This window comes from Myotis lucifugus, unplaced genomic scaffold (assembly GCF_000147115.1).
Source record: "Myotis lucifugus unplaced genomic scaffold, Myoluc2.0 scaffold_159, whole genome shotgun sequence".
NCBI lineage: Eukaryota > Metazoa > Chordata > Mammalia > Chiroptera > Vespertilionidae > Myotis > Myotis lucifugus.
Genome location: NW_005871207.1, coordinates 1,209,846 through 1,236,082, shown reverse-complemented (window position 1 = coordinate 1,236,082; position 26,237 = coordinate 1,209,846). Strand labels below are relative to the sequence as shown.

Below are 26,237 nucleotides of genomic sequence, written 5' to 3'. Positions count from 1 at the left end.
AAAGGATTTTTATTTTTAGGTTAACATATCAAAGAGAAAACAGAAGTTGAGTTGTATACTCACATTTACACACATACTTGAATTACATGGCTGAATTTCGAACACTGATATTCCTGTGAACTTTTCTTAAAAAAAATCTTTTTACTTTATACTATAAATGTTAATATTTTATGTAACAATCATAGCTATATCAAATATATCAGAATCTTAACTTTAGTTTTGTCTAGATGGTTTTTCGCCAACTTAAATTCTCTTTAAACTAATTGCAAATAATGGCAAACTGATATTATATCATTTCTTACTGAAAATTACTGCTTCAGTCACAAGCTGGGACGTATAATAGCATTGAGAAAGTCTTGCATATTCACAATCTTGAGCATACTCAGAACATCAGTACACATGATAGTGTATAGAACAGTGATGGCGAACCTTTTGAGCTCGGCGTGTCAGCATTTTGAAAAACCCTAACTTAACTCTGGTGCCGTGTCACATATAGAAATTTTTTTATATTTGCAACCATAGTAAAACAAAGACTTACATTTTTGATATTTATTTTACATATTTAAATTCCATTTAACAAAGAAAACTCAACCAAAAAAATGAGTTCGCATGTCACCTCTGACACGTGTGTCATAGGTTTGCCATCACTGGTATAGAAGCTATTTGCCTCTTTTAAAAGATAATTTGCTTTTTCACTGCTGTATTCTTAGCATATAGAAGGGGTATTAGAGAGATGAGAGAAGACCAGTAAATGTTTGTGAATGAAGAAAATTACTGAAATTACTAGTCAAATTTTATAGTATTTAATTATCTACTTTAAATCCTTTGCAAAACTCTAAAAAAAATTTCCTAAACACTTTAAAGATTAGGCACTTAAATTAATCTATGCATTAAAAAAACATGAAGATCAATTGTTTACATGGAGTGAAAACCTAATTGAATTATAAATGAGACCATACCAATTTGGAGAGGTTTGGATATATTTAACCCTAAGATAAATTTACATGTTTGATCATATTACATGAGGAATGATAAAACTGTTATGAAAGAAGGAGGTTTATAAAGTTGTATAATTTAGAGTTTATTGGTGGTAGTATAGAACATGGATAGAAGTTGACTGATATGTCAAATTATTTAAAACATTAAAATAATAATTAGGACAATTAAAACACATATTTTACAGTTTAGTGTTTACACATACATTACCTATTTCATTCTTACAACATCTCTTGGAGGATATCCAGGCACCAATTCTCTACCCCAATTTTAACAGTGAAGGAAACTAAAGATAAAAGTAAGAATGGACTTGCTGTATGTTAGCAGGTAATTTCAGTGTTCTCAGGAAAGTAATGTTCAAGGCGTGCTGCTATTGATTGTAAACTTCATGGAAGAAGAACTGTGGTTTGCATTTGTTTTGGATTTTAATACACTGTGAAGATTAAATAATAACTATGTTCCCTATTAGAGTGCTGGAGAAGTAAATGTTATATTTTTGTTTTTTTCTTAGGAGAAAAATCATTTACATATTATTCCCATTAAATCTTTTTTAAAATTAATATATGTTTCTCTTTGTAAAGACCAAATTTCCTGGAATATTTTGGAAATGATGGTTTACCGTCACCAACCAACTCATTGTAATTAAAGACCAATTCTTAAAAAGGAGGAAAGCTATCTCTGACCATTACTTATCTTTATGTGTCCTTTAATATCTATCAGAAATGTAATACATGTAAAAAGACCTTAAGGAAAAAAACAAGGTTAACTAAGAATTCACACAGAAAAATAAAATAGAGGAGAAAGTTTAAAACTGGGACTTTGTGTTTTAAGTCTTTATAGGCCTAAGATTTTATATTCAGCATCGTAACTTCAGCAACGAGAGGGGTTACAGGTGTTAGTCTAGACTTTTGTTAACAGTTCCTCTTTGTTTCAATTTCCAAACTATCTTTCCAGTGATTGTTTTCACTGCCCCCATTTACTACACACCCAAACAAATAATAACAATTTTTAAAAAGGTTTAAGGAAAAGTGAAAAAAATAGAAAGTTTGTGAAAATGAAACTATTTTTTGCTTTTATGTATTTTTAAATATTCTTTGTTTAGACTTAGCAAATTGAAATGAAAGTTCTCTAGTGAAGCAGACATTGCCTCTCCCAAGCCTTAAATATGATTATAAATCAAATTCACTTAAGATATAAAGCATAAGTCTTACCGGATAGTGTACGAGACACTGTCACCTATTTCTATGAACAGACAGCATGCTAGCTGTGCTCCAATAAAACATTCTGAGAAAAACAAGCACACATATAACAATACTAAAATAGTCTGTAAGATAATTTACCTCCTGTAAATTGTATTTTAAAAGTAGGAAGATTGATTTTTGCCAAAGGCAGATATGGTGACATGTCACCCACCATCATTGAGTTCTAGACAACACCACAGATGGCACACCTAGTATGTGTAGGTGTGTGTTTGGTTTTTTTTACATATCTATAGTATATCTATACTAAGAGAAAATTGGTTTCTGATCTGTCTTCTTATATATGATTCTAAGTTTTGCTGTCATTAGTAATTCATATGTTGACCTTTTTTTATTGTATGTACACGTGTAATCCTAGGACCAAGAGACCAGCTACACAATCATCAAATCAAAAGAGACGACTATGACTGCAGAGGGCTTGAAACCAGCTTCAGTGTATGTCTTCCAAATTCGAGCACGCACCGCAGCAGGCTACGGTGTCTTCAGTCGAAGATTTGAGTTTGAAACCATCCCAGTGTGTAAGTCATTTTAATTACTGTCAACTCATGTCTCTGTAATGGTTACCAGAAAAGAGTCAGTGGATCAATAGTCTCCCTGGGCACGCTGTCAGCCCTCCGCTGCTTCTGCCTCCCAGGCATGACCCTTTCTGGTGGGAAGCCTCTGTATGCTGTGACCGTAGGTTAGCGGGTTAACAGTCGGTCCTCACTCCTCATCCAGTTAATTCTATGGGGAGCTGAAACATGAGGAGATCCTTAAGAAATGTTTAAACCTTGCTTTTAAAGACTTCCTGCCCACCGCTTCCATACTTCATTGAATTATTGTCGTTTACTTTTTAGTTGGTTTATTGAACAGTGCTACCAGGCTTAGTCTTTCTATGAAAACTCCACAGGGAGCTTTCCTGAGTATTGATTTTGGCAAGAAAATGGTGGTCTTAGGAACCAGCCTGATGGTTTTAAAATGTCAAAATCTCTGGTAGTATCGCTGAGTAGAGGGTCTGAAAATATTTCTGGAAAACCTTTCTTATGCCATCCCTCCCACCCCCTCATAAAATAACACAAAACCTTTTCCTCTTTAATGTCAAACAAAACATTTAGATTACTTACTCGTCTTAAAGTACATGTTAAAACCAGACTAGAAGAAGACAGTAACTTCCTTGTTTATAATACATGTAATTATACACACTTTAAAAAGCCAGGCTTTGTAAGAATTAGTGATTTTAAAATAGAGAAAATAAAATGAATATTTCCTCCTTTTGAAAACCAACAAAATGAGAGCTAACTTCTGAGATTTACTTTGTAATGATTAGAAACATAATTAAAATGTCAATAACACTATGAATTGCAGATATTTAAAAAATAAAGTTATACTATTTAAAGCATGCTTAACTGAATTATCTAAACAACAATTTTTTATTATATAAAAAGTAGCTTTTTAAGTGTTACTTAATTTTATACAGTCTAGGATACGCTGGAAAAAAGATAAATTATATTTTCTATGCAAAGAAAATTCTATGTCTGTAGTTTAATTGAAGCTAATGAAATACAAACATTTAATACTATTCATCAAAGTTTCTTAATAAAGAATAAATTAGCCACAAAATCCTTACAATATTGGCAATATTTTGATTATTTAATCTCACACCTTAAACCCTAAACTGGATTGATGACAAAAGGCTTGTTATATAAGCTGGGCATGCTAATAGGCCTTATTTCTGGTTTGGTATCATTAGTACTGCATAATGCTTATGTGGTTTACCAACTCTGGGAACAGTATCACCAACCAGTATCTCGCAATATTCTTGAGTGCATTGATAACAATGCAAATAAAAGATCCAGTTCTAAAAAATTACAAAATTCTACTTAGTTTTAGGATGTTGGCATGTTCAGCAACTCTTTTATCCCCCCAGACCTTTTAATATACCTTTCCTTACTTTTTTAAATACATATTTTTATTTTTATTGACTTCAGAAAAGCAGGGAGAGGGAGAGAGAGATAGAAACATCAATGATGAGACTCATTAATTGGTTGCTTCCTGCAAATCCCCTACTGGGGATCGAGCCCACAACCCGGGCATGTGCCCTTGACTGGAATCGAACCTGGGACCCTTCAGTCAACAGGCCAACACTCTATCCACTGAGCCAAACCAGCTAAGGCCCTAACTTTATTTATTTATTTATTTAAAGAGTAAATTCCAGTTATGCCAAAATTCATCTATCTGAGAACTGAGAAAACTAATATGAGGTCGTTTTCCATATACTTTTTAAAATGCTCACATAAGCCTGTCTACTTTTTATAATTTTCTACATAATTTCTAGAGGAAAAAATATCAGTCAAATATTTTTATACTTTAAGTTGACTTTAGTGTTATTAATAGATACTAAAAATATTTCAGGGCTGTTCTGCCTCCTAGTTATTAATGTGGAATTTTATTTTTACTTGAATATATGTACATATATTTGCAAACATTTTTTAAAAGACTTTTTCTTTGTACAATGTACCTATTGCATACCATCCCCCTTTGAACTTTATGTAGACTCTTTTCTGGATATAATTCAACAAGGATGTATTGAGCACCTATTACATATAAGTCTTCGTTAGGCTCTGGAGAAATCATCAAAAGTAATACCTGAAACTTCTCTCCAGAGACTAAGAATGCAGTCTATTTAATTCGAAAGGATGGAATATTTGTTACAAAACCATTTTAGAATACTGATTTTGTTTATTATTTATTTTATTTTATTCTACACATCAAAAGATTTTCACTGTGGGCACTGCAAGTGATTCAACTTTAAGGAACAACCTATCACTCCTTTTTTAGTCAAATAGGGAGTTAAAGAATAAAAATGGTGATAATTAAAATAACCCTTCCTTTTCAGAACTTCTGTAGCATTTCTGTTATATGCCAATCATTTGACAATTATTTGTGCAGTACTTTGTGCAATCACTTGAATTATTTTATTGGGAAACTATTTATTTAATAAAATAATTTAGTACTTCACATACATATATTATTTTTATAAGAGTCTGAAAATACTAGAATGCAAGAATTATAGTATGTTAAATGTATTTTCATGTTTTATAATAACAATTTTCTTTTGATGGGTGACAAGAATACTGGCTTTCATGAGTCACCATTACTAAGGAAAGTCTAGCTTATTTAGGTATGTTAGGAAAGACAATTATATGAAGATAATGGCTTTGCACGTATACTTTAAAAAAGAATTTTCTAATTGGGTACTCAACTTAGAATAATGATGCATAGTAATGATACATTGACACATTATGTTAGCTTTCATTTCATCTAAATTATCTTGGGTGTCACAAATATAGCCTTAAAATCAAATGCAAATAGTAGTTAAAATAGGAATGCAAAAAATGTGTATCTTAGAAAGAATATCCACTTTAATTTTGTTGTGCATATAAACAATGTATTTAAAATTGACCCTTTAAATTATCCTTAATCCTAACATCTTAGAAAGAATATCCACTTTAATTTTGTTGTGCATATAAACAATGTATTTAAAATTGACCCTTTAAATTATCCTTAATCCTAACAAGTAATGAGAAAAACACCAACAAATAAATGTAACATAAATGAAACCATCAAGCCAAACTAGTTAGCTCTTTTTATGTTCTCTTTTTACACAAATTGTTTTATAATTTTAATAGTATCACTGAATCTGTTTTAATTCCTACTGTCCAAGAAACATCTTTATGTTTCTTTTATAATTTTCTCCCCAATGCATCACTTCCTTTCATCCAACTGCTTTGATTTAAATCTGTATAATCCAACTCCTGGAATAATGCTATTCTGTTTTTTATTGAGATAATTGTAGATTCACATGCAATTGTAAGCAACAATACAGAGAGAACTCTTGTATACTTTCTTGTTTCCCCCAATGGTAATATTTTGCAAAACTATAGTATCATGTTAAAATAAGGATACTGACATCAATGGAATTCATCAATCTTACATGTCCTAGTTATCCTGTGTGTGTGTGTGTGTTAAATTCTATATAAGTTGGTCAGTTGTGTAGGTTTGTGTATTTATCATCTCAGTCAAGATACTGAATAGTAACAAAATCATAGGATCCCACCTGTTGCCTTTCTATAATCACATCCACTTCCTTTGGTGAAAATTCCTGTTCCATAACAAATTCCTGGCAACCATTGATTTCTAAACATGCATCCTAAAAATTTGACATTTCAAAATATTTTTTAATTGAGTCATCTAGTATGTGACCTTTTTAGTTTAGAATTGGCTTTTTTTACTCAGTATAGAGATTCATCCAAATTATTGAATATATCAATTTTTTTCTTTTTATCATTGAGTAGTATTTCATGATGTGTATATACCCCAGTTTATTTAGCCATTCACATGTTGAAGGACATCTGCACTGATTCCAGTTTTTGCTATTATAAATAAAGATGCAATGAACATTCAGGTACATATTTTTGAGTCAACCTAAGTTTTCATTTCCCTGGGATAAATACCTAAGAGTAAAATTCTTGTGTCATGTGGTAATTGCTTGTTTCATATGGTAAGAAAATGCCAGATTATTTTCCAGCATGGCTGTATCGTTTTACACTCCCACCAGCAATGAATGAGTGATCAATTTCTCCACATCTTCATCAGCATTTGGTGCTGTCATTATTTCCTTCCTTCTTATTTTAAAAATTATATTGGACAGGTGGGTAGTGATATTTTATTGTGGTTTAAATCTGAATTTTTCTGATGGTTAGTAAGTTCAACAACTTTTCATGTTTTTATTTGCTTGCCATGCTGTTTTAAATTTTCCCACTATGTACTCATTATAAAAATGGTAACTTTGATCATATTATTCTGATTAAGAAAATTAATAGATACGTATTGCTGTAGGAAACAGATCCCAAATTCTTAGCCTATCCTTCCATAGCTCTTATAATCCAGCTCTAACAAAACCTCTCACCTTCAATTTTAACTGCTTAAAAATATAGCTAAAATCTAGAGACTATCTATGTAATATGGGTTTGTAGCCAGGAGTGTGAGAAGCAAAGTGAGGGAAAACAATGTGAGTTTTCTACATACGCTACTTTACAGTTTCTAATCATGACATACAGTCATTGAAAAAATAAACATTGTTATTTACTAAAGAATCAATAAATAAATCAACAAAGAAAAGTGCTGGTGAGGATGTGGGAAAAAGGGGAATCTTAGTACACTGTGAGCAGGAACACAGACTGATACTGGTACAGCCACTGAGGAAAACAGCATGGAGTTGGCCTAGCTGATGCAACATCTTGGGAGAGATAGAAAGGGTTTCAACAGTGCAGTTAGGTAAAACAAAAGGTTATGCAGTTATATTTAACAATGGAGTGTAGAATTGACTCTATGTTGTCTCTAAAGTTTAACATCACTAAAACATAGGAGGTGGGAGTGGATTTGTGTGCTGAGAAAATGAGGAAGACTCATGATGGAGATGACTCAAAAGCATTGGAGCAGCAGTTGGAGTCCAATCCAAATAATTTTTATAGGCCAAGTCTGCATGGTTTTCTCTAGAAACAGTGCTCCTGCCAAAAAGAAATGTAAAACTGAGAAAAAGCAATGGTTCAAGTAATCTGACTTTAGAGAAGATAAAGCAAATCTTAGGCAAGGCTATTAGTGATAGTGGGCTATCTTTGCCCTACCCTCTTTTTACTGTTCACCAGGATTAAAATCCCTATTCCAGATCTCAATGTCAAGGAGTAGGAGAAAACAGAGTGAAGATCCATTAAATTGCAACTATTATCATCCAAGAAGAGGTTGAATAAGATAGTAGATTTAGGTTGTAAATAATAGTTTTTCTTGGTATGAACAGCTGTTGATGATATTGAGCCCTAAACGCTGGTCTGAAAGGATTGAAAGTGTAGATCAGTTCAAGAAGATGGTCAGAGTGAAACCAAAATCTCAGTGGAACCTCCAAATTATGAAACCAAAATGTAGGGTGTTGGGTCTGAGTTCCTTGTTTCAAGAAATCGAATAATGAAGTCAGAGACAAAAAACAGTTAGTGGAAGCAAAGTTTATTGGGACCATCCATGTGAATTTAAGTCTATTAATCCATGTGTAGAGTCCCACATGGCCATAAGCCATGGGAGCAACAGGAGCGCATCTCCTGCCATTAACCTAGCGGCTGGAAGAGAGAGAGAAAGTGAGCACACTTTTTTGTATATACGCTTGGTAGTTCCTGATTAGTCCTTTCAAAGAATTTTGCCTTAGCAACAGCCTTAGGATTGGTTTATATGCCTTAATATTTTGTGGCTGGTTATCTACAAGTTGTCTGTCTTAGCAATATTTTAAAGCTCATGTCTCCCACAAGCTCCCTTCCTACCCTACCCAGTTGGGTGTATCAGTAACTCCACTAATTTTACTTCCTTTCCTTCCCCTACCTCCCTCAAGAGAGTAAATTTTGGTTAGAAAGAATCAAGGGACAGGTGACAGGAATAGAAAGGGAAGTGTTTAGATGTCCAACACTTATCTGGGGCCAAGATCTGAGAAAAGGGTTGTAAACAACAAAACATGGAAAGTAGGGTTAATATTAGTTTTGATACTTAAGATTTGTTATCTTGGAGGTGAACTAATGCCTCACTCTCAATTTATCAGAACCATTGTCATTAAACTATAAGCATGCTGGGTATCCTATTGAGGATTTCCTAAGAACATCAGTAAAATGTATGATACTATTTTAATTGGGTTTAGTTATCAGCACAAAGAAACTTTTTCTTTATTATTGAGGTACTATAGGCCAGGTACACGACATTCATGAACTTGGTGGGGGAGGGGTCCCTCAGCCTGGCCTGTGCCCTCTAGCAGTTCGGGAGCCATCCGGGGATGTCTGACTGATGGCTTAGGCCCAGGGGGAGTGGGCCTAAGCCGTCAGTTGAACATCCTTAACGCTGCCACAAAGGCTGGAGAGGCTCCTGCCACCATGGCTGTGCTAGCCAGCCATCAGCTTGGCCTATGGCTGAGCGGTGCTCCCCTTATGGGAATGCACTGACCACCAGGGAGAAGCTCCTGTGTTGAGCGTCTTCCCCCTGGTGGTCAGTGCGTGTCATAGCGACCGGTTATTCTGCCATTCAGTTGATTTGCATATTACCCTTTTATTATATAGGATAACTACGTAATCATGTCTATATTCCTTTTTAATTGTAATTGTATTGTTAAAATATAAAATATTTCATCTAAATCCATGTATTTTAAATAAAAAATAACGTAAACAAATCTAATCTTACTGCTGACTTAAGTATTAAAATTTGCTTTGATATTTTTTTCAAAAAAGCGGTCCTATTTACAAAGTATACTTTCTGATCATATTCTGCTTCAAATTATGGTGTCTAAAATTATATCTAGAATAATGATATTACATTTAACTTCACTGACGTCATAATCACATAATTTTGGACGTCAACCTATGTCTATGTAAGGTAACCAGACTTTTTTTTCTTCTACTGAACAGCCACATGCAAATTCTAAGCATGTCAGATCTCATAGACTTAGCACCTCCTATTTAGAGTAAGTTGTTTGAAATCAAGGGCTAAGTCCCATTTATCATGAAAACCAAAGATCCCTAGATGACTACTGTGCAAACAATTACACTGTTTCTCTATGATGACAAGGAAATAATCAGTGACTTAGTGATTCTTTCAAATCTCCATTTGGAGAGTAAACATTTTTCCATAAATATGTTGTTTTTTTTCAATTACACACTTTTGAGAAGAGATATTAGAGGGAAATCCCAGCCTCGTGTGGGTGAATTGCTTAAACCATGCATTGATTATAGACCATTAAGCAGTTTTTATTTGAATGCATATGATGATGTTAACTACAAACTCCATTTTCTGTCTTCTATCAGCAGTTGCAGCATCCAGCGATCAAAGCCAGATTCCTATAATTGCTGTGTCTGTGACGGTGGGAGTCATTTTGTTGGCAGTGGTTATGGGCTTCCTCCTCAGTGGAAGGTAAGTGATGAAGCTGTGATTCTCAACTTTTGCAGCTGGTGTCTGCCCTACTTTGATCTGACCATTTGGCTGTTAAGCACATCCCAAAATAAACCAGGCAAGCAACACATTTATTAGTAGACAACCTCAATGTCTTATGTATTTCTTAAGCCTTACCTTGTCCCTGTGAGTGCTAGGTTTTCAGCACACAGTTTGTCTTTGTCAGGTATGCTTTCTTCACAAGAAACATATTAACTTATTGTTTATTCTGTCATTTATAAAACCGTATCTTTGATAGAGTTTTTTTTTTTAAACTGACATTTGTTTCCTCTCAGAAGTATTTATGGTTGCCTGCTTCTGTTTTAGCATTTGGGATAGACGATGTCTGTGCCTAGTGGGTTGAGAGGAATGGGACTAATAATTCAAGTTAGCCAGCTTTCTGGCCTAACAGGGTGATGGATACAAAGCAGACACTTCGGCAAACAAGCGTTTTGTGACATAACCAGCCCTTTTAATGCCTGCTTTTATTTTCAGGTTCTGAATGATTTCAACCTGAATACATCAATCATAGTATATATGTATTCAAAGTAAATTTTATTGAATGTTTTGTCAATAGATACATTAATATGATACATTTTTATTTTGAAGAAAAATAAAATAGGTAGAGTCCCAATAAAAACTTTCCTAAAATATATATAAATAATTAAACGGACAAATAGAAACATGATTGTACTCTATTCTACAACAAACATATTTAAATGTTTAATCTAGGCCATTGTTAAAAGAGATATTTAGTAATGAGAGCTTCAATTTGAAAATGTTCTGGTATAAGAATATTATAGAAAACTTGATGAAAGTCTTCATGGAAATACTTAAACCTGCACAAATATGTGAGATGAACTGTAAGGCCACCAAAAAAGTCAGGAAATCAATATTCATATTGATTTTGTTACTGTTCTAGTCATTTACTTTTAATCTTCAGCATCTATTCAAGTCATAAATATGCAGAATTAGGAACTTTTCAATACACTACATATTTCATTCTAAAAAGAATTATGACTATCTTCATAAATTGCAGTAGCAACAATTTATTTTCATAAAACTTTTACTTCCTTTGAACACCCTTTCTCTTTGTACCTGAAAATTCCATTTCTTCTAGTTCTTGTCAATTAAGAGTCCTCAGGCTTTTCTTAAGAATATATGTAGAAACCCATTGCCTACTTTTAATTAATATAACAGCAGTGCATTTTTAGAAAATCTCTGGGAAGCTGTGTGTGTGTTCTGTGAGGACAGCTAGCCCTTTCCAGGCAGAAAGCTGGGGATCTTGTGCCCACTGCTCTCTTCTCTCTAAAGGCACCTGGGAAGAATTCTCTCCCTTTGTTCCAGAGTTCTGGAAGATGAGCTAATTCCACCAGTCTTGTCTTAAAAACTTTGCTCAGATTTTTACCAAATAAGATCACTAAGCTGAGTAAATTGTAATTACTAAAAAAACTACCATGTGATAATGTGTCTTTTCTACCCCCAAAGGGTAGATAACTGGGATACATTTGCAGAGCTGGTTTGTAATATGATATATTTACTTCTGACTGAGATGAGTTGTTTCTTCCCTTCCGATGACTCCAGAAGCATTACTTATATTTAGGGAATTGGGATCATAAGAAGGTATTTTATTTGTTGAGCCCACACTTAGGAGAAATGAGTAAAACAGGAAGAATAAATCAAGGTCTAGAAGCCAATAAATTTTGTTTGTGTGGGTTTATTAAAAGACAAATCAAATATAACAAATATTTTATTGTAATCTTCTCACACTCTATTTATTTAACCTAAGAAAGGTTAATGTGAATTTATTGATGACATGCAGGTTTATGGATTCTTCTTATCTGTATGTGAAAAAGCCACTTTTTGTTCATATCCTATATAATAAAAGAGAAACGTGCAAATTAGCCATCCCTTGGCTATGCTCAAGCCACGCCCACAAACCACAAGCCAATCAGAGTGACTATGCAAATTAACCTGACAAAGATGGAGGTTAATTTGCATACACAGGTGTCAGGCTCCCCAGGAGGCCATGGCCGCGGGCTCCCAGGACCTTCACTGGCTCCGTGAGGCAAGGCTGTAGCCACGCCTGCAGGCTCCCAGGACCTTCGCCGGTCCGGAGGCGAGGCCGCCCATGCCTAGCCACGCCCGCAGGCTCCTGGGACCTTGCGGGCGGAGAGCAGGAGGTTTGGAGGACTTGGCAGAGTAGGAGACCACTGGACATAGAGCAGAGCAAGAGAGAGGGCGGCTTGGAGAGCGCAGCTCCCTCTGTCACCCCAGCTTCCTCATCACAGCTGTGGAAACTGACAGCAGGGAGGAGGAAGTCCCATCCCCAAGAATCGGCTAGAATCAGCCTTTGGTCAGACAGCTCTCAGCAGCCTGATAGCCAGGACTCTCATTCACCTGCATCTCAGACCGTGACAGTAGAGAGGTGGGACTATGTCTAAAGAACAACTGTTGATACAACATAGCTCTGCAGCTGGAAGATGCCGGCAGTATCGACAGAAAATGTCTGCAGAGCAGCGTACATCTGATCTTGAAAGAAGGCGGTGCCTGTGACAGGATGTATCTGAACACAGATACTGGAAAAACGTCACTCTGATGCCGAAAAACACTGGCGTTATCGTCAGAAAATGTCTAAAGACCAACATGCCTTTGAAGTTGAAAGAAAGCGGTGGCAACGACAGAATATGCCCAGAGAACAGTCATCAACAAGTACTACCAATACCGGTAGGAACTGCCTTCTCAGCGAAAATGGAGTACATGAGGATGCAATTCTCGAACATAGTTGTGGTGGAATGACTGTTCAATGTGAATTTTGCCTTTCACTAAATTTCTCTGATGAAAAACCATCCGATGGGAAATTTACTTGATGTTGTAGCAAAGGGAAAGTCTGTCTAAATGATATACCTTTTCTGCCTTAACTGGTTTGGCTCAGTGGATAGAGCGTCAGCCTGCGGACTCAAGGGTCCCAGGTTTGATTCTGGTCGAGGGCATGTACCTTGGTTGCGGGCACATCCCCAGTGGGGAGTGTGCAGGAGGCAGCTGATGTTTCTCTCTCATCGATGTTTCTGGCTCTCTATCCCTCTCCCTTCCTCTCTGTAAAAAAACAATAAAATATATTTTAAAAAAATAAATGATATACATTTTCCAGATTACCCGGCATATTTAAAAAGTTTAATGACAAATGAAGATTCTGACAGTAAAAATTTCATGAAAAATATTCATTCCATAAATAGTTCTTTTGCTTTTGCTTCCATGGGTGCAAATATTGCATCGCCATCAGGATATGGGCCATACTGTTTTAGAATACACGGACAAGTTTACCACCGTACTGGAACTTTACATCCTTCGGATGGTGTTTCTCGGAAGTTTGCTCAACTCTATATTTTGGTTGCAGCTGAAGCTACAAGTAAAAGATTAGCAATGCCAGAAAACCAGGGCTGCTCAGAAAGACTCATGATCAACATCAACAACCTCATTCATGACATAAATGAATTAACAAAATCGTACAAGATGCTACATGAGGTAGAAAAGGAAGCCCAATCTGAAGCAGCAGCAAAAGGTATTGCTCCTACAGAGGTAACAATGGCAATTAAATACAAGCGTAACAGTGACCCAGGTAGATATAATTCTCCCCGTGTAACCAAGGTTCCTGTCATATTCAGAAACGAAGATGGAGAACCTCCTTTTGAAAGGGACTTGCTCATTCATTGTAAACCAGATCCCAATAGTCCAAATGCCACTAAAATGAAACAAATCAATATCCTGTTTCCTACATTAGATGCAATGACATATCCTATTCTTTTCCCACATGGTAAAAAAGGCTGGGGAACAGATATTGCATTAAGAATCAGAGACAATAGTGTAATTGACAATAATACTAGACAAAATGTAAGGACACGACTCACACAAATGCAGTATTATGAATTTCATCTCTCTGTGCAGGACACGTTTAATCTTATTTTAAATGCAGGAAAATTAACTCAACAGTTTATCATGGATTCGTATTAAAAAATAGAGGCCAATCAGATAAATTTCATCAAAGCAAGCCAATCTAAGTTGAGAGTTAAAAAATATAGTGGTTTGATGGATTATCTTAAATCTAGATCTGAAAATGACAATGTGCCTATTGGTAAAATGATAATACTTCCATCACCTTCTGAGGGTAGTCACAGAAATATGCAGCAGCGATATCAGGATGCTATGGCAATTGTAACAAAGTATGGCAAGCCCGATTTATTCATAACCATGACATGCAACCCCAAATGGGCAGATATTGCAAACATTTTACAACGCTGGCAAAAAGTTGCAAACAGACCTGACTTGGTAGCCAGAGTTTTTAATATTAAGCTGAATGCTCTTTTAAATGATATCTGTAAATTCCATTTCTTTGGCAAAGTAATAGCTAAAATTCATGTCATTCAATTTCAAAAACATGGACTGCCTCACACTCACATATTATTGATATTAGATAGTGAGTCCAAATTACATTCCTCTAATTAATTCCCTTTCAATGTGCACGAATTTAGTGCACCAGGCTAGTAGTATGTATGTATGTGTGTGTGTGTGTGTATATATATATGTGTGTGTATATATATATATATATATACATATATGTATATATATATGTATATATATATATGACTTAAAAGCACTTTGTTTTGTTATATTTATAACATTACACAAACTATTATTGGGTAACTGAATATAGCTCAGCATACACATACACAGAAATTCCACATGTCCCTGAGTTTCTTGTATAAGAATAACTAAGTTTTAGTATAACTCAGTTATACTGGAATCACATCTACACCAAAGACACAAATTTAAATTTTCAGCATAACTAAGTCCAAGATGTGGTAAGATAAAATTTTAGATGCATTGTCTTACAGAAATATATTACTTTTTAAAAATAACAACCTTATGAATTTATGGATTGTTGACTCATATGAATTCCTTTAGATTGTCAAATAAAAATTTTTAAAAATGACAACAGGCAACACAACAATAACTGTCTAGTGTGAATGAATCATAATAATATCTATTTTTGTCAGAAAGGCAAAAAACCTGTGTTTTTTGGTGTGCTGTAGAATTTTACTAATTCGTTTATGTGTGCCATGAGATGAAAAAGGTTGAAAATTCCTGTCATAGAGCATTTTCATAGAACAACTAAACAATTGACATGGCCTCAGCAAGCTATGAGCTAATTACTCTGGGGTGGATAGAGATGAAACTTCCTGATATGCACAGCATGTTGTAATTGTTTTTTAATCTTTCTCTTTTATTGGCAATGACATTGCACATTGATAACTTACTTATCATAGCTTAATTTTGTGGCTTTTTTCTACTATATACTATTTTATAGATACAAATTGTTTAATCAATCAGGCTTTTACCAGAGATTGACATTTTCACCATCTTCCAGTTTATGTTTGAAAAAGTCTATTACTGTGTCCTTCCCCTCTTTTTTCTTTCCTTTGAAACTGATCACTAATATTATTTAGTTGTCATTTTTTCTTGGTGATCCCATTTTATAAGGGGACTTCATTCTGGAAATTGATTCCTGAACATTTCTTAGATATAAAGCCTAAATTATCAGGATTTTTTGGTACAGAAAATACAAAGAAAACCTCTTTCAGTGGACAGAAACTTTATTCTTTTAACTTGGCTTACCATAGACATCCTGAGATTAAAGAATACATTTTTAACACCTGTTTCTGATCCCTCGTTTACTACATGTTCACAAATTTAATTAAAAACTAAGAAAATATCAGACTTTGCTTTTCTATTATAATTAATCTCACATGTACTCTCAGTGGTTAAAGACATACACACACTTTACACACATACGTGCCACACATATTTACACATGTTTTGCATGTAAACACAAGAAAGGTAAAGCTGTTTGCCAGTTTTAAAATTGGAAAACAAAACAAAACAAAACTATAATTCCTGAAGAGATGGAAAGATCCTCTGAAGCTGTTTGGCCTTGGGTATGACTTTAGGGCTATTTATATGTGACTTTCATGCTATGATGTTCCTGAGGTGATAAGTTTGGTCTTAGCAGTGGTTTAATGTCTGTAAAAACAGATGAACTATTTTCTGGGCATCAATCAACTACTTCATGTGCTTTGTCTCATTTTTTACTATTAATAGTTTGGGAAAAGGGAAATGTCAGTAAACTCTAACATAGGCTTAACAGAATACCTAACCTTGTAAATATGTTTTCTTCCTCAAACATGAACATTTTGGTGCCATCACAAAATAAATGCAATGATTTCAAAGATGTATTATGTAAGAGTTAAGAAATCTTCACCAGCTTATATCATTTATTTGACATCTGGACTTGCTAATGCCAGTGTGATGATGCACCTGGTGATCTCAAGCAGCATTACCTTTTATAAATAATAATGTATGTCAACATATTTATACTCCTCTCCTGATTCTCTTTAAGTTAGGAACATCATGGAGAGGTTGATATATTTGGCATCTCTAATATAACTAAGATTATTTAGTTTCAAAACTTGATATGTTTTGATAAAAACAACTACTATATGAGCATATTTTATTTTAATAATATTTTATTTGAAAATAAATTATGGACAAATATTTGTAATCACATGAGCAATCACTGGTTTTAGAAAAGAGCTCATCAAAAGCTATTCTCAGTGGTTTATGAATTAGCAATAGATGTGATTTTATAATACTGTAATAAATCCAGACGTGTGTATTGATTTACTATCTGAGAGTTGTTATCCCATCTATTTTCTCATGATTGCATGCTTTTTTCTTCAAAGGCTCTGAATCAAAGATAATTAGTGAGCAGTTCATAATTTATTAATAACTGACAAATGAGGATCAGGGTGGAATAGTGCCAGAAAGAATAGGAGCTTTGCAACAACTAATTGCTCACTGTGGGAAGTAAACCATCCTAGGAAACTGAACCCAAGAGGGTAACTGGGTCAATTACTCAACATTATTGAATATCCCACCTGTGACTTCTCACAGATCAAACACTCAGGAAGTTATATGGAGGCAAATATTTGGAGGGAAAAACTCTATGGCATTGGAAACAAGTTCATATCACTGATTTGCAAAGCTGAAAATGATTTGAGCAAAGCATCTAGGGACTCTCGGATTTCAAGTGCAGGTAAAAAACACAAGAGCAAAATATACCTTTGGTGTGAAGCGCCATTTCTTTAAGAATGTGATCCCCATCTGAAAGTCAGAGCAGCAGGCTAGCATGCCATAAGATGCTATGCTGTGAAGGAAGACTCTGCTAGGTTTCTGGGAATCTTACCAGGACTCTCAGAGACCACAATAACATAGGCTCTCACAGGAACTTGATACCCAGCTCTACAGAGAAAAATCAATAGCATCGCCCTATGCCAAAGGGTAGAACTTTATTCAACAAAAAATCAGTTTCCTGAGTCATGTCTGGGAATATATTCATTGCTGAGAAATGAAGCAAGTGAACAAAATAGTTGTAGATCTCCACCTTCAGCATACTAAATAATGTTTATATAGATATTCTTTTATCTATCCTGCCTCTGGGCTCTCCAATCTATTCTTCTAATCTAGTTTGTACCAAGATCATATCCATTTAAATGTTATAATTTAAAAATATTTTAAATATTTAGTCGGGTAAATTCCTATTGGGAAATCACATATGGTTACAATTAAAAATCCTATATAATAAAAGGGTAATATGCAAATCAGCTGAACAGTGGAATGACCGGTCGCTATGATGCACACTGACCACCAGGGGGCAGACGCTCAATGCATGAGCTGCCCCCTAGTGGTCAATGTGCTCTCACAGGGGGAGCGCTGCTCAGCCACAAGCCAGGCTGATGACTGGCGAGCGTAGCGGCCCGCCTTTGTAGCAGCACTAAGGCAGTGCTAAGGATGTCTGACTGATGGACATCCCCCAAGGGCTCCTGGATTGCAAAAGGGCTCAGGGCAGGCTGAGGGGACCCCACCCCCCGCCCAGTGCATGAATGTCATGCACCGGGCCTCTAGTGTTTTATATAAAAACATATTTATACACCACTATGCACTTACATATATACATTTATACACCATTGTTTTATATAAAGTAATTGTAATAATAATAACCAGTTATGTTATATACAAATATAATGTATTAAAATAGTTGACATTTATTATATTTAATTTTAAACACATGACAATTATCATAATGTATAATTTTAATAATACAGACCAACAATAATAGAAAACAAAATGTACTTACATGGAATTTAAACAGTTTGATATAAAAATGAACATTTAGCCTTCTTTTAAGGTATTCTCATAATTCAATCCCCATAATATTTTCTCACAAAATACACATTCTTGTTTGATAATTTCAGTATACTTCCACATTACTTTAATTACTTGAGGGTGAAGTAGTTAAATTGAAACATTAGTCATTCTTTTTTCCTACTTTATAGGTATAATGTTGATAGATGTGATTCAACTTTGGAAAAACATTCAATAGCCATAATGAAGAGAGCTAAATAAATCAGAACATAAATATTTGACTTATTTCTTTGACTAATCTCCTTTTTATGAGCCACTCATGTTTTTAATTAATATCATATTTTCACCAAGACAAATGAGTGTTTAAAATAAATCTTATTATCAGAGTTGTGCTTAAAATATTCTTACTTTTAAGCTGGAAAAATTAGCATGACTTTTTGCTACTTTACCTGTCCTTACTTTTTTCTTTTCTACTTCTCTCAAAATAAATTAAAACCTAAAATTGGTAAGCACAGCAAGGTTAGTCATGACAGTCATACACTTCTCTCTAAGAGGACTTACAAATAGACCAGTGTCAGCTATGAAATGACTGCCAGTCAGAGAAAGTTCCGTGGGAGGAGCTTATGGTAACATTAGGCTTCTAGCTGTGGAGATAACTGATTGTTCAGTAAAGGTGTCTTCCTGTAACACAAACACATCATTTAGTGTTTTGTATCTCAACAATATTGTTGTGCCAGAACAGAACTAGGATAGGGGGAGAGTACAAAGAAGAATCTAGGTAATTTATCTTTATTGAACTGGTAAAGATGTTCACTTCCGTGGAAATAAACAAAATGCACCCAAATGAGAGCAAGCAAAGGCTATCTATTAGGAGCATGCTATAGCAAGGTAATCGGGCACCATGACTTGCCTTTGGCAGAAATCCAAAAGCAGTCAGTGGCGTGTGAAAGGTTTTTAATTAAAAATAAAAATAAAGAGAGAAGTCTTCAGGTATACCTTGATTGGATATTATTGACATGGGTAGCTGGAGGTGGGCTAACTGTAAGTGGGGCATCTTATGCCATTGGTTAGGGGGACATCTTTGGCTTCCTCCAATTGGTCCCAAGTTGGAAGTGGAGACAAAAATCATGGAAGCTGGTATGTATTTGTAAAGTCCTAATCATTTGGGATGATTGCTGCACAAGTTGTGGTTTGGCTGTCTGGGCTGCTGCTACAGATTTGGAATCAAAGTTCTATATTTTTATTTGGTCTGACCATTGCCCATGTGTATATTCAGTCTGCCACTTCATACATTTTACTAAACAATACTACAGGCTTTTAATAAACTTAGTGCTCAATATTTTTTTTTTAATTTAGAAGAAAAGAAAACACTTTAAGGATTGCAGCCATAAATATACTGTGAATTTCTTTTATTAAATGATCAGGTGAATAACTAGTTCAAATCAGTGTTACCTTGAATATTATTGATTTATGGAAAAATGTAATTTTGCTGTTAGGGGACAGAAATTATTTAAGAAGGATTTTGATTTATCAAATAACTTAACAAAACTTAATGTAATTACAATGCCAGAGGAGGAAAGGGGGAGATACGAAAAAAAATAATAGAGAAAGTGAAGTTGAGATTTAGGTGAAACAAAAATTCTGCATTTTTGGTGATTTGCCAGTTTTTGAAGTCAGATATCAGTTTAAAGTTTGCTGGTTGCCCCACCTATACATTGCCTACAATGTCCTATTTCTTATTTGCTTCTTGAGGAGAAAGTTGCATTTTCAAAAGGTTTAAAAATATATCTATACTGGATAAGGTAACGTAGACCAAATACATTAAAATGCATTAGTGTTTTGTCAACCATATCTAACTTAAAGCTTACATTTATTTACATATTATATGCACATGTAAATACAGTATATGAACACATGTGTATATACTAATATAGTACTGACATTTAATTATTTAAATTTGAGTGATAAAAATTAAATCATGCATATAAAGGTGAAAGAATTTAATTTTCCTGCTCAAAATATCACACTGGAGCTGCTTTTTGCAAAAATACTTGTGGATCGTGCAACCCCTCTTTTGTTACGGGCTCACTACAGTAGATTTTTCTACCCTGGTGACCGGTAGAGTTTGCTTTTATGGTGGATTTGACCCTTTGATATGCTTTCTGATACTTTAACATGGACAGTCTAAGTGAGACAGTCATGCAACCAGATAATTTTAGTGTAACACCATTAGCACTGTATTTTTGACAAATTGGTGCAAGAATAAAATAGAGAATACGTTTATCTTTGCCTTAGTGAGTACAGAAATATTGTTACAGAGATGGTAGATTTAAACTGGACCTGGAAGATGAAAATTAATTTTACAGTGGTTGAGAGTATATTTGAGAAAGGCATGTAGGCATGAGCACATGCACGTCCATTACTGTGACTCCATAGACCTGTCTAAAATGCCTGTACACAACCTTTGCCTGTGACTCAGCCCCATTTCTTCATGCTTCATTAATAGTATGAGCTTTGTCATATATAAATATGAAAAATATATATGTACATCCTATGTAATAAAGTGGCAATATGCAAATTGACCGTCACACCCTCATACAAGATGGCCGTCCCCATGTGGTCACAAGATAGCCGGCAGGGGAGGGAAGTTGTGGGTGATCAGGCCAGCAGGGGAGGACCAGGCCAGCAGGGTAAGGCAGTTGGGGGTGACCAGGCTGGCAGGGGAGGGAAGTTAGGGGACCACAGGCCAGCAGGGGAGGGCATATAGATCTATCTATCTATCTATCTATCTATCTATATGTATATAGATAGATATGCTTTACTCTACCTCAAAGAGAAAAACTTCTATGTCAAAATATCCATCACTTCTTGAAGGCTCTCCTGACCCATCTGTGGCAAAACTAAGCTTTGCTTTCATATAAACTTACATAGTAAGTCTGTGGGTCAATTGCTCAGATAATTTTACAGTTTTGTTATTTTGTTAGAGATATTAGGATTCTCAGATAATCCAAGTAGCTAGTACTGAAATATAGAAGGATAAAAATTCTGCCATTTAGCATTAAACTTGCTATGAAAAGAAACCTGTAGAAATAAATGTTAGGAAAAAAAATATTGTCGTTTAAAAGATAGAGGCTAGGATGAAATTTACAGTCACTTAACAAACCAGTCTTCATTTGTAGATAATATTAAAATACCATTGTAAACAAATTGTAGGAGAATTATTTAAAATACTTACCAAAGAACAAATTGTTTTAAGCACCTACAGGAACTTGTGAAGCTTTTATTAACATGCAGACTATTAATATGCTAATTACAAACTGTTCTCTTTTATTCATTAAGTAAATTCTCCTAAGACTATTATAAGACACATCACTCACTTCAAGTATTTATTGAGTACCTCTTGGATCAGTGGTTCTCAACCTGGAGGAAATTTAGGATCAACTAACAGCTTTTGAAAAATGATGATGCTGGGTCCCATCACCAAGATGTTCTGACTTACTTATTCTGGGGTGAGGCCTGGGCCTTAGTTTTTCTTCCTGTGTGGTTTGTTTGTTTGTTTGTTGTTTTAATCTCCCTGGTTGACTTTAATCTGTATACAGTTTAGAATCTTTACACAGTGTGAGTAGGAAGCTGATTTTAGTAAATACTAGAGGCCCAGTGCATGAAATTCATGCACAGGTAGAGCCCCTAGCAGCTGCCAGTGCCAGCCAGGGCCTCCCTTCATTCCGCACCCCCCCACCCCCCCCCCCCCCGCCCCGGTGGTCAGCATACATCATAGTGAGCCATTGAACTCCTGGTTGGTCAAACTCCTGAGGGGACACTTTGCATATTAGGCTTTTATATATATATATAATTTCTCATTCTTAAAGCATAGCACAGATTCTCAGTACATGTTTGCTAATACTGAGAATGATTTTGTCTATAATTGCAGCACAAAGTTTTTAAAAGGTTGTTAATATTTGATGAAATTTACTTTGATTTTCCAAATATATATGAGTAAGCAAACTGAATCTAACATGTTCAATAATATTTGCTAGTTGTAGCATGCCTTTACCTATGGTATTCATGGGAGAAGAGCCTGTTTTATAATGACCTCAGGCTCATTAAATTGATTAAGAGAAGTACAGTGAATTATCATTAAAGCATAGTTTGGGAAATAAACCAGTTCAAGTGCAGTCTAAAGAAAACTCACCTCAAGTTCTCTTTCTGCTTTCATTCAGTGTGCTATTTCTAAGTCTTCTAATTGTCTTCAGAGAAAGGAAAAACAGAGTTTCTGATTCCAACATTTAAGTGAATTAGTTTTTTGTTTGTTTTTGTGATGTTGTACTTAAGACAAAGGAATATTTACACATTTAACACTTGGATTTGTTAGTGTTTGTTTTTTTTAAATTTTACAACTTGAAATATATATGACTTACTTAAGATTTATCTCACTTTTCTTATTTGATCTTTATTTTATACCTGCATATGAATAATAGCAGAATTTAGGTCATTGAGTACTTTTATGGTATTCATCTTTTAATACTTTCAAACAATATTTGGTATAGTATTTTGTCACAGTAAAGGCTAAACTTACATAAAGGCATTTTAAAATGTGTATGTAATTTATTGTGAATTAATTTATTTATTAAAGTTGTTTAACCTGCTAATAAACTATTAACAAAAGAAGAAAGAAATGCCCAGACCATAGTTCTTAAATTTTCAACAGGGGGAGGGAGAGATGAGGCTGAAGGATTGGGTGGGAATAGAAGGAGCTGGAAGATGTGGAAGAAGAAATTGTGCTTCCAGTACAGTATGAGGCAGTAACTGCTGCCCACATCTCACCTCCATAACTTGCTATCAGTGCCGTATTAGGACAGCTGTTTCCTCTCACTGAGTCCCAGAATTGTTACCACTATGATGCATATTATAATAGGACATTTCAGTCTTGAAACAGAAAACAAGGAAAAAGCAAATGTGTTAGAAAGGCACACTCCCCCTGTGTGTTTTTACTCTACACTTCTGATACATGATATATATGTGTATGTGTCTGTTTGTTTCCACACCAAGCAATTCTCTGCAACCTCAAGTGGGTGTCCCCCAATTCAATTCAGTTCTGACATTAACTGGCGTTTGCACCATAGGTTTAAGGACTCATCTCAGAAGACTGCTCCCTACTCTAGATACCAATCACAAGTAGTAGGTCCCTTGGTTACCTACAGCTTCTGTTCCACATGGCTATTGTTAACCTAAAAATAGAAAGTTAAAGTGAGAGGCAACAAGCTTTTATTTGAGATTCAAGAAAATAGCTATTCTTGAAAAATCATTCAGCCAGAGATCCAAATAGTGTTCCCTTTAGGAGTTGAAGGCAGGGGGTATTTATTAGAAAGGGAAGGGGAATAATTACATGACTAGAAGGAAGGGATTTCTATAGATACAGATAAGCTAGCATACTGATGTTAATTCTAAAGAATGTCTTTAAATTTCAGTCCCCTAGTCATTATATCAGCTTTATTATTATCTTTGCAAACAGTTGTTTAGCATACAGTGATTCTTCAAAAGCAGCCCAAAGATTATGTTGCCCAATTTTAACATTCCAAAGGTTGAGGCATAAGATGTACAAGACAGTTCTGGGATGACAGCTCTGCCTCCATTTTAAAGTTGCTCCATTTATATTATTTGTCACATTACAAATGGGAGTTTCCCTTTATTCATCTCTTTGAATTCAGTCATTCGCTAGTACAGTTCATAGAACTCTGGGAACCAGACTCTTAGGTTTACCATTATTTTATATACAGTAGCAAATGATATGATAAAGGATACAGATGAATAACCAGTCGAGGGGATGCATAGGGCAGAGTCTGTAAGGCTCCCCAGTGTGGGAGCTGTCTATCCCTTGATTTGGGATGTGACACCCTCCCAGTGCATGAATGACTTCCCCAACCCAGAAACTCTCCAAATCCCTTTTGAGATGTTTATGGAGGTTTCATCATGTAAGCATGATTGATCATTACCTCCTTATCCAGCCCCTCTTCCTTCTCTGGAGAATGATGGGAGAGGCTGAAAATTCCAAGCTTCTAATCACACCAGCCTCCATCTGGGAGCCCACCAAGAGTCATCTCGTTAGAGCAAAAGACAGTATTACCAGCCAGGAAATTCCAAGATATTTAGGAGCTTTGTGTCAGGAAATAAGGTCAAAGAGTAAATGATGGAACAAAAGATTCTCCTGGCATCTTATTTGCAACTAGAGTCCTGGTGCATGAAATTTGTGCACTGAGGGGGGGAGGGGGGCGGTGTCCCTCGCTCAGCCTGCATCCTCTCCAATCTGGGACCCCTCGGGGGGATGTCCCACTGTTGCATCCTCTCACATTCCAGGACTGCTGGCTCCTATCCACTTGCCTGCCTGCCTGCCTGCCTGCCTGATTGCCCCTAACCGCTTCTGCCTGCCAGCCTAATCACCCCTTAACTGTTCCCCTGCTGGCCTGATTAACACCTAACTGCTCCCCTGCTGGCCTGATATTACCCCCAACTGACCTCCCATGATGGCCTGATGGCCCCTAACTGCCCTCCCCTGCAGGCCTGGTCACCCCCAACTGCCCTCCCCTGCTGGCCTGATCTCGCCCCCAACCGCCCTTCCCTGCAGGTGTGATCTTGCCCCCAACTGCCCTCTTCTGCTGGCCAATTTGGTTCTGATTGGTCGGTTTCTATGCCAATCAGTGTCAAAAGATTCACCTCCTAGGCAGCCACTGGCTCCTCACAGTTCACCCTGATTTGGTTCTGATTGGTCAGTTTCTATGCCACTCAGCGTCTCTGGGCCTATCAACGGGGTCTGATCAGAAAAGCGGGGCTGATCAGCAGCCCTGGTGGAGGCCTGGAGAGAAATGGAGGCATGGCTGCTGGAGAGAAAGAGAGCAAGTGTTGATCAACAGCTGCCACAGAGGCTATGGATCAGACCCTGCTTCTCTCTTCAGGCCTCTCTCTGGGCCTGATTCGCCGCCCCCTGAGCAGTTAGTGCTGGTCACCACACCTGCAGCCGCAGTAGTCAGTGCTGGGTCGCCATGGCAACCCAGCGCTGACTGCAGGATTGATTTCCAGTTGGTCGAGCCTCTGGTCGCGATGGACCCAGGGTTTTTATATATTAGGATGGTTTTGAAACCTAAATATTTGGAGTGAGTCCAAGTCCATTGTCTTGCAAAATCAGAGCATGACATTGTGGACAAAAACAGTGGAACCAAAGTTTATGGAGAACATCCATGCGAATTAAAGTCTATTAGGCTATCTGTAGAGTCCCACATGGCCATAAGCCACGTGAGTGCAGGGATGTGCTCCCCCACCACAGTAAATTCAGGAACCCATTGGGTGCCAGGAGAAGGGTGAAGGGGAGAGGAAGCAAGTGCCTTTTAATTTAGAGGGTGGATACAGTCTTTTAGTTCCTATTGTTTTTTTTTAAAGAATGCTGCCTTAGTAACATCCTTAGGATTGGTTACATGCCTCACTGACTTGTGGTTAGTTATCTGCATGCTCCCTGTCTTAGCAATATCCATACATTTTAAAGTTCATGCCTCTTGCTTGTATCCTTACTTTCCCACCTTGTTGGGGTGCTTTAGTAACTCCATCTAGCTGGGTTTTATCCCCTTCCCCCCACCATGGTCCTGATTCCTGACTGCCTGGAATCTGTCTCCTCAGTTTTAGGAGCTTTGTATCAGGAACTGGGGGAGATACCAGATAGATATATATATATATATATATATA

The 26,237-nt window shown here is 36.0% G+C and overlaps 1 protein-coding gene across 4 annotated transcripts in view; it reads left to right on the top strand.

Annotated features, from left to right (window-relative positions):
• The window catches only part of EPHA5 (EPH receptor A5), a 284,303-nt gene that overhangs the window by 193,135 nt on the left and 64,931 nt on the right, over positions 1-26,237 (top strand). For 2 of the 4 annotated variants that reach the window (XM_014461706.2, XM_014461703.2), the window contains exons 6-7: positions 2,614-2,773; positions 10,127-10,229. In XM_014461706.2, the coding sequence (XP_014317192.1) occupies positions 2,614-2,773; positions 10,127-10,229 (263 nt within the window). Of the gene's footprint in view, positions 1-2,613; positions 2,774-10,123; positions 10,230-26,237 lie in introns of all 4 variants that reach the window. The other 2 variants (XM_014461705.2, XM_006095639.3) reach the window with 1 other exon arrangement.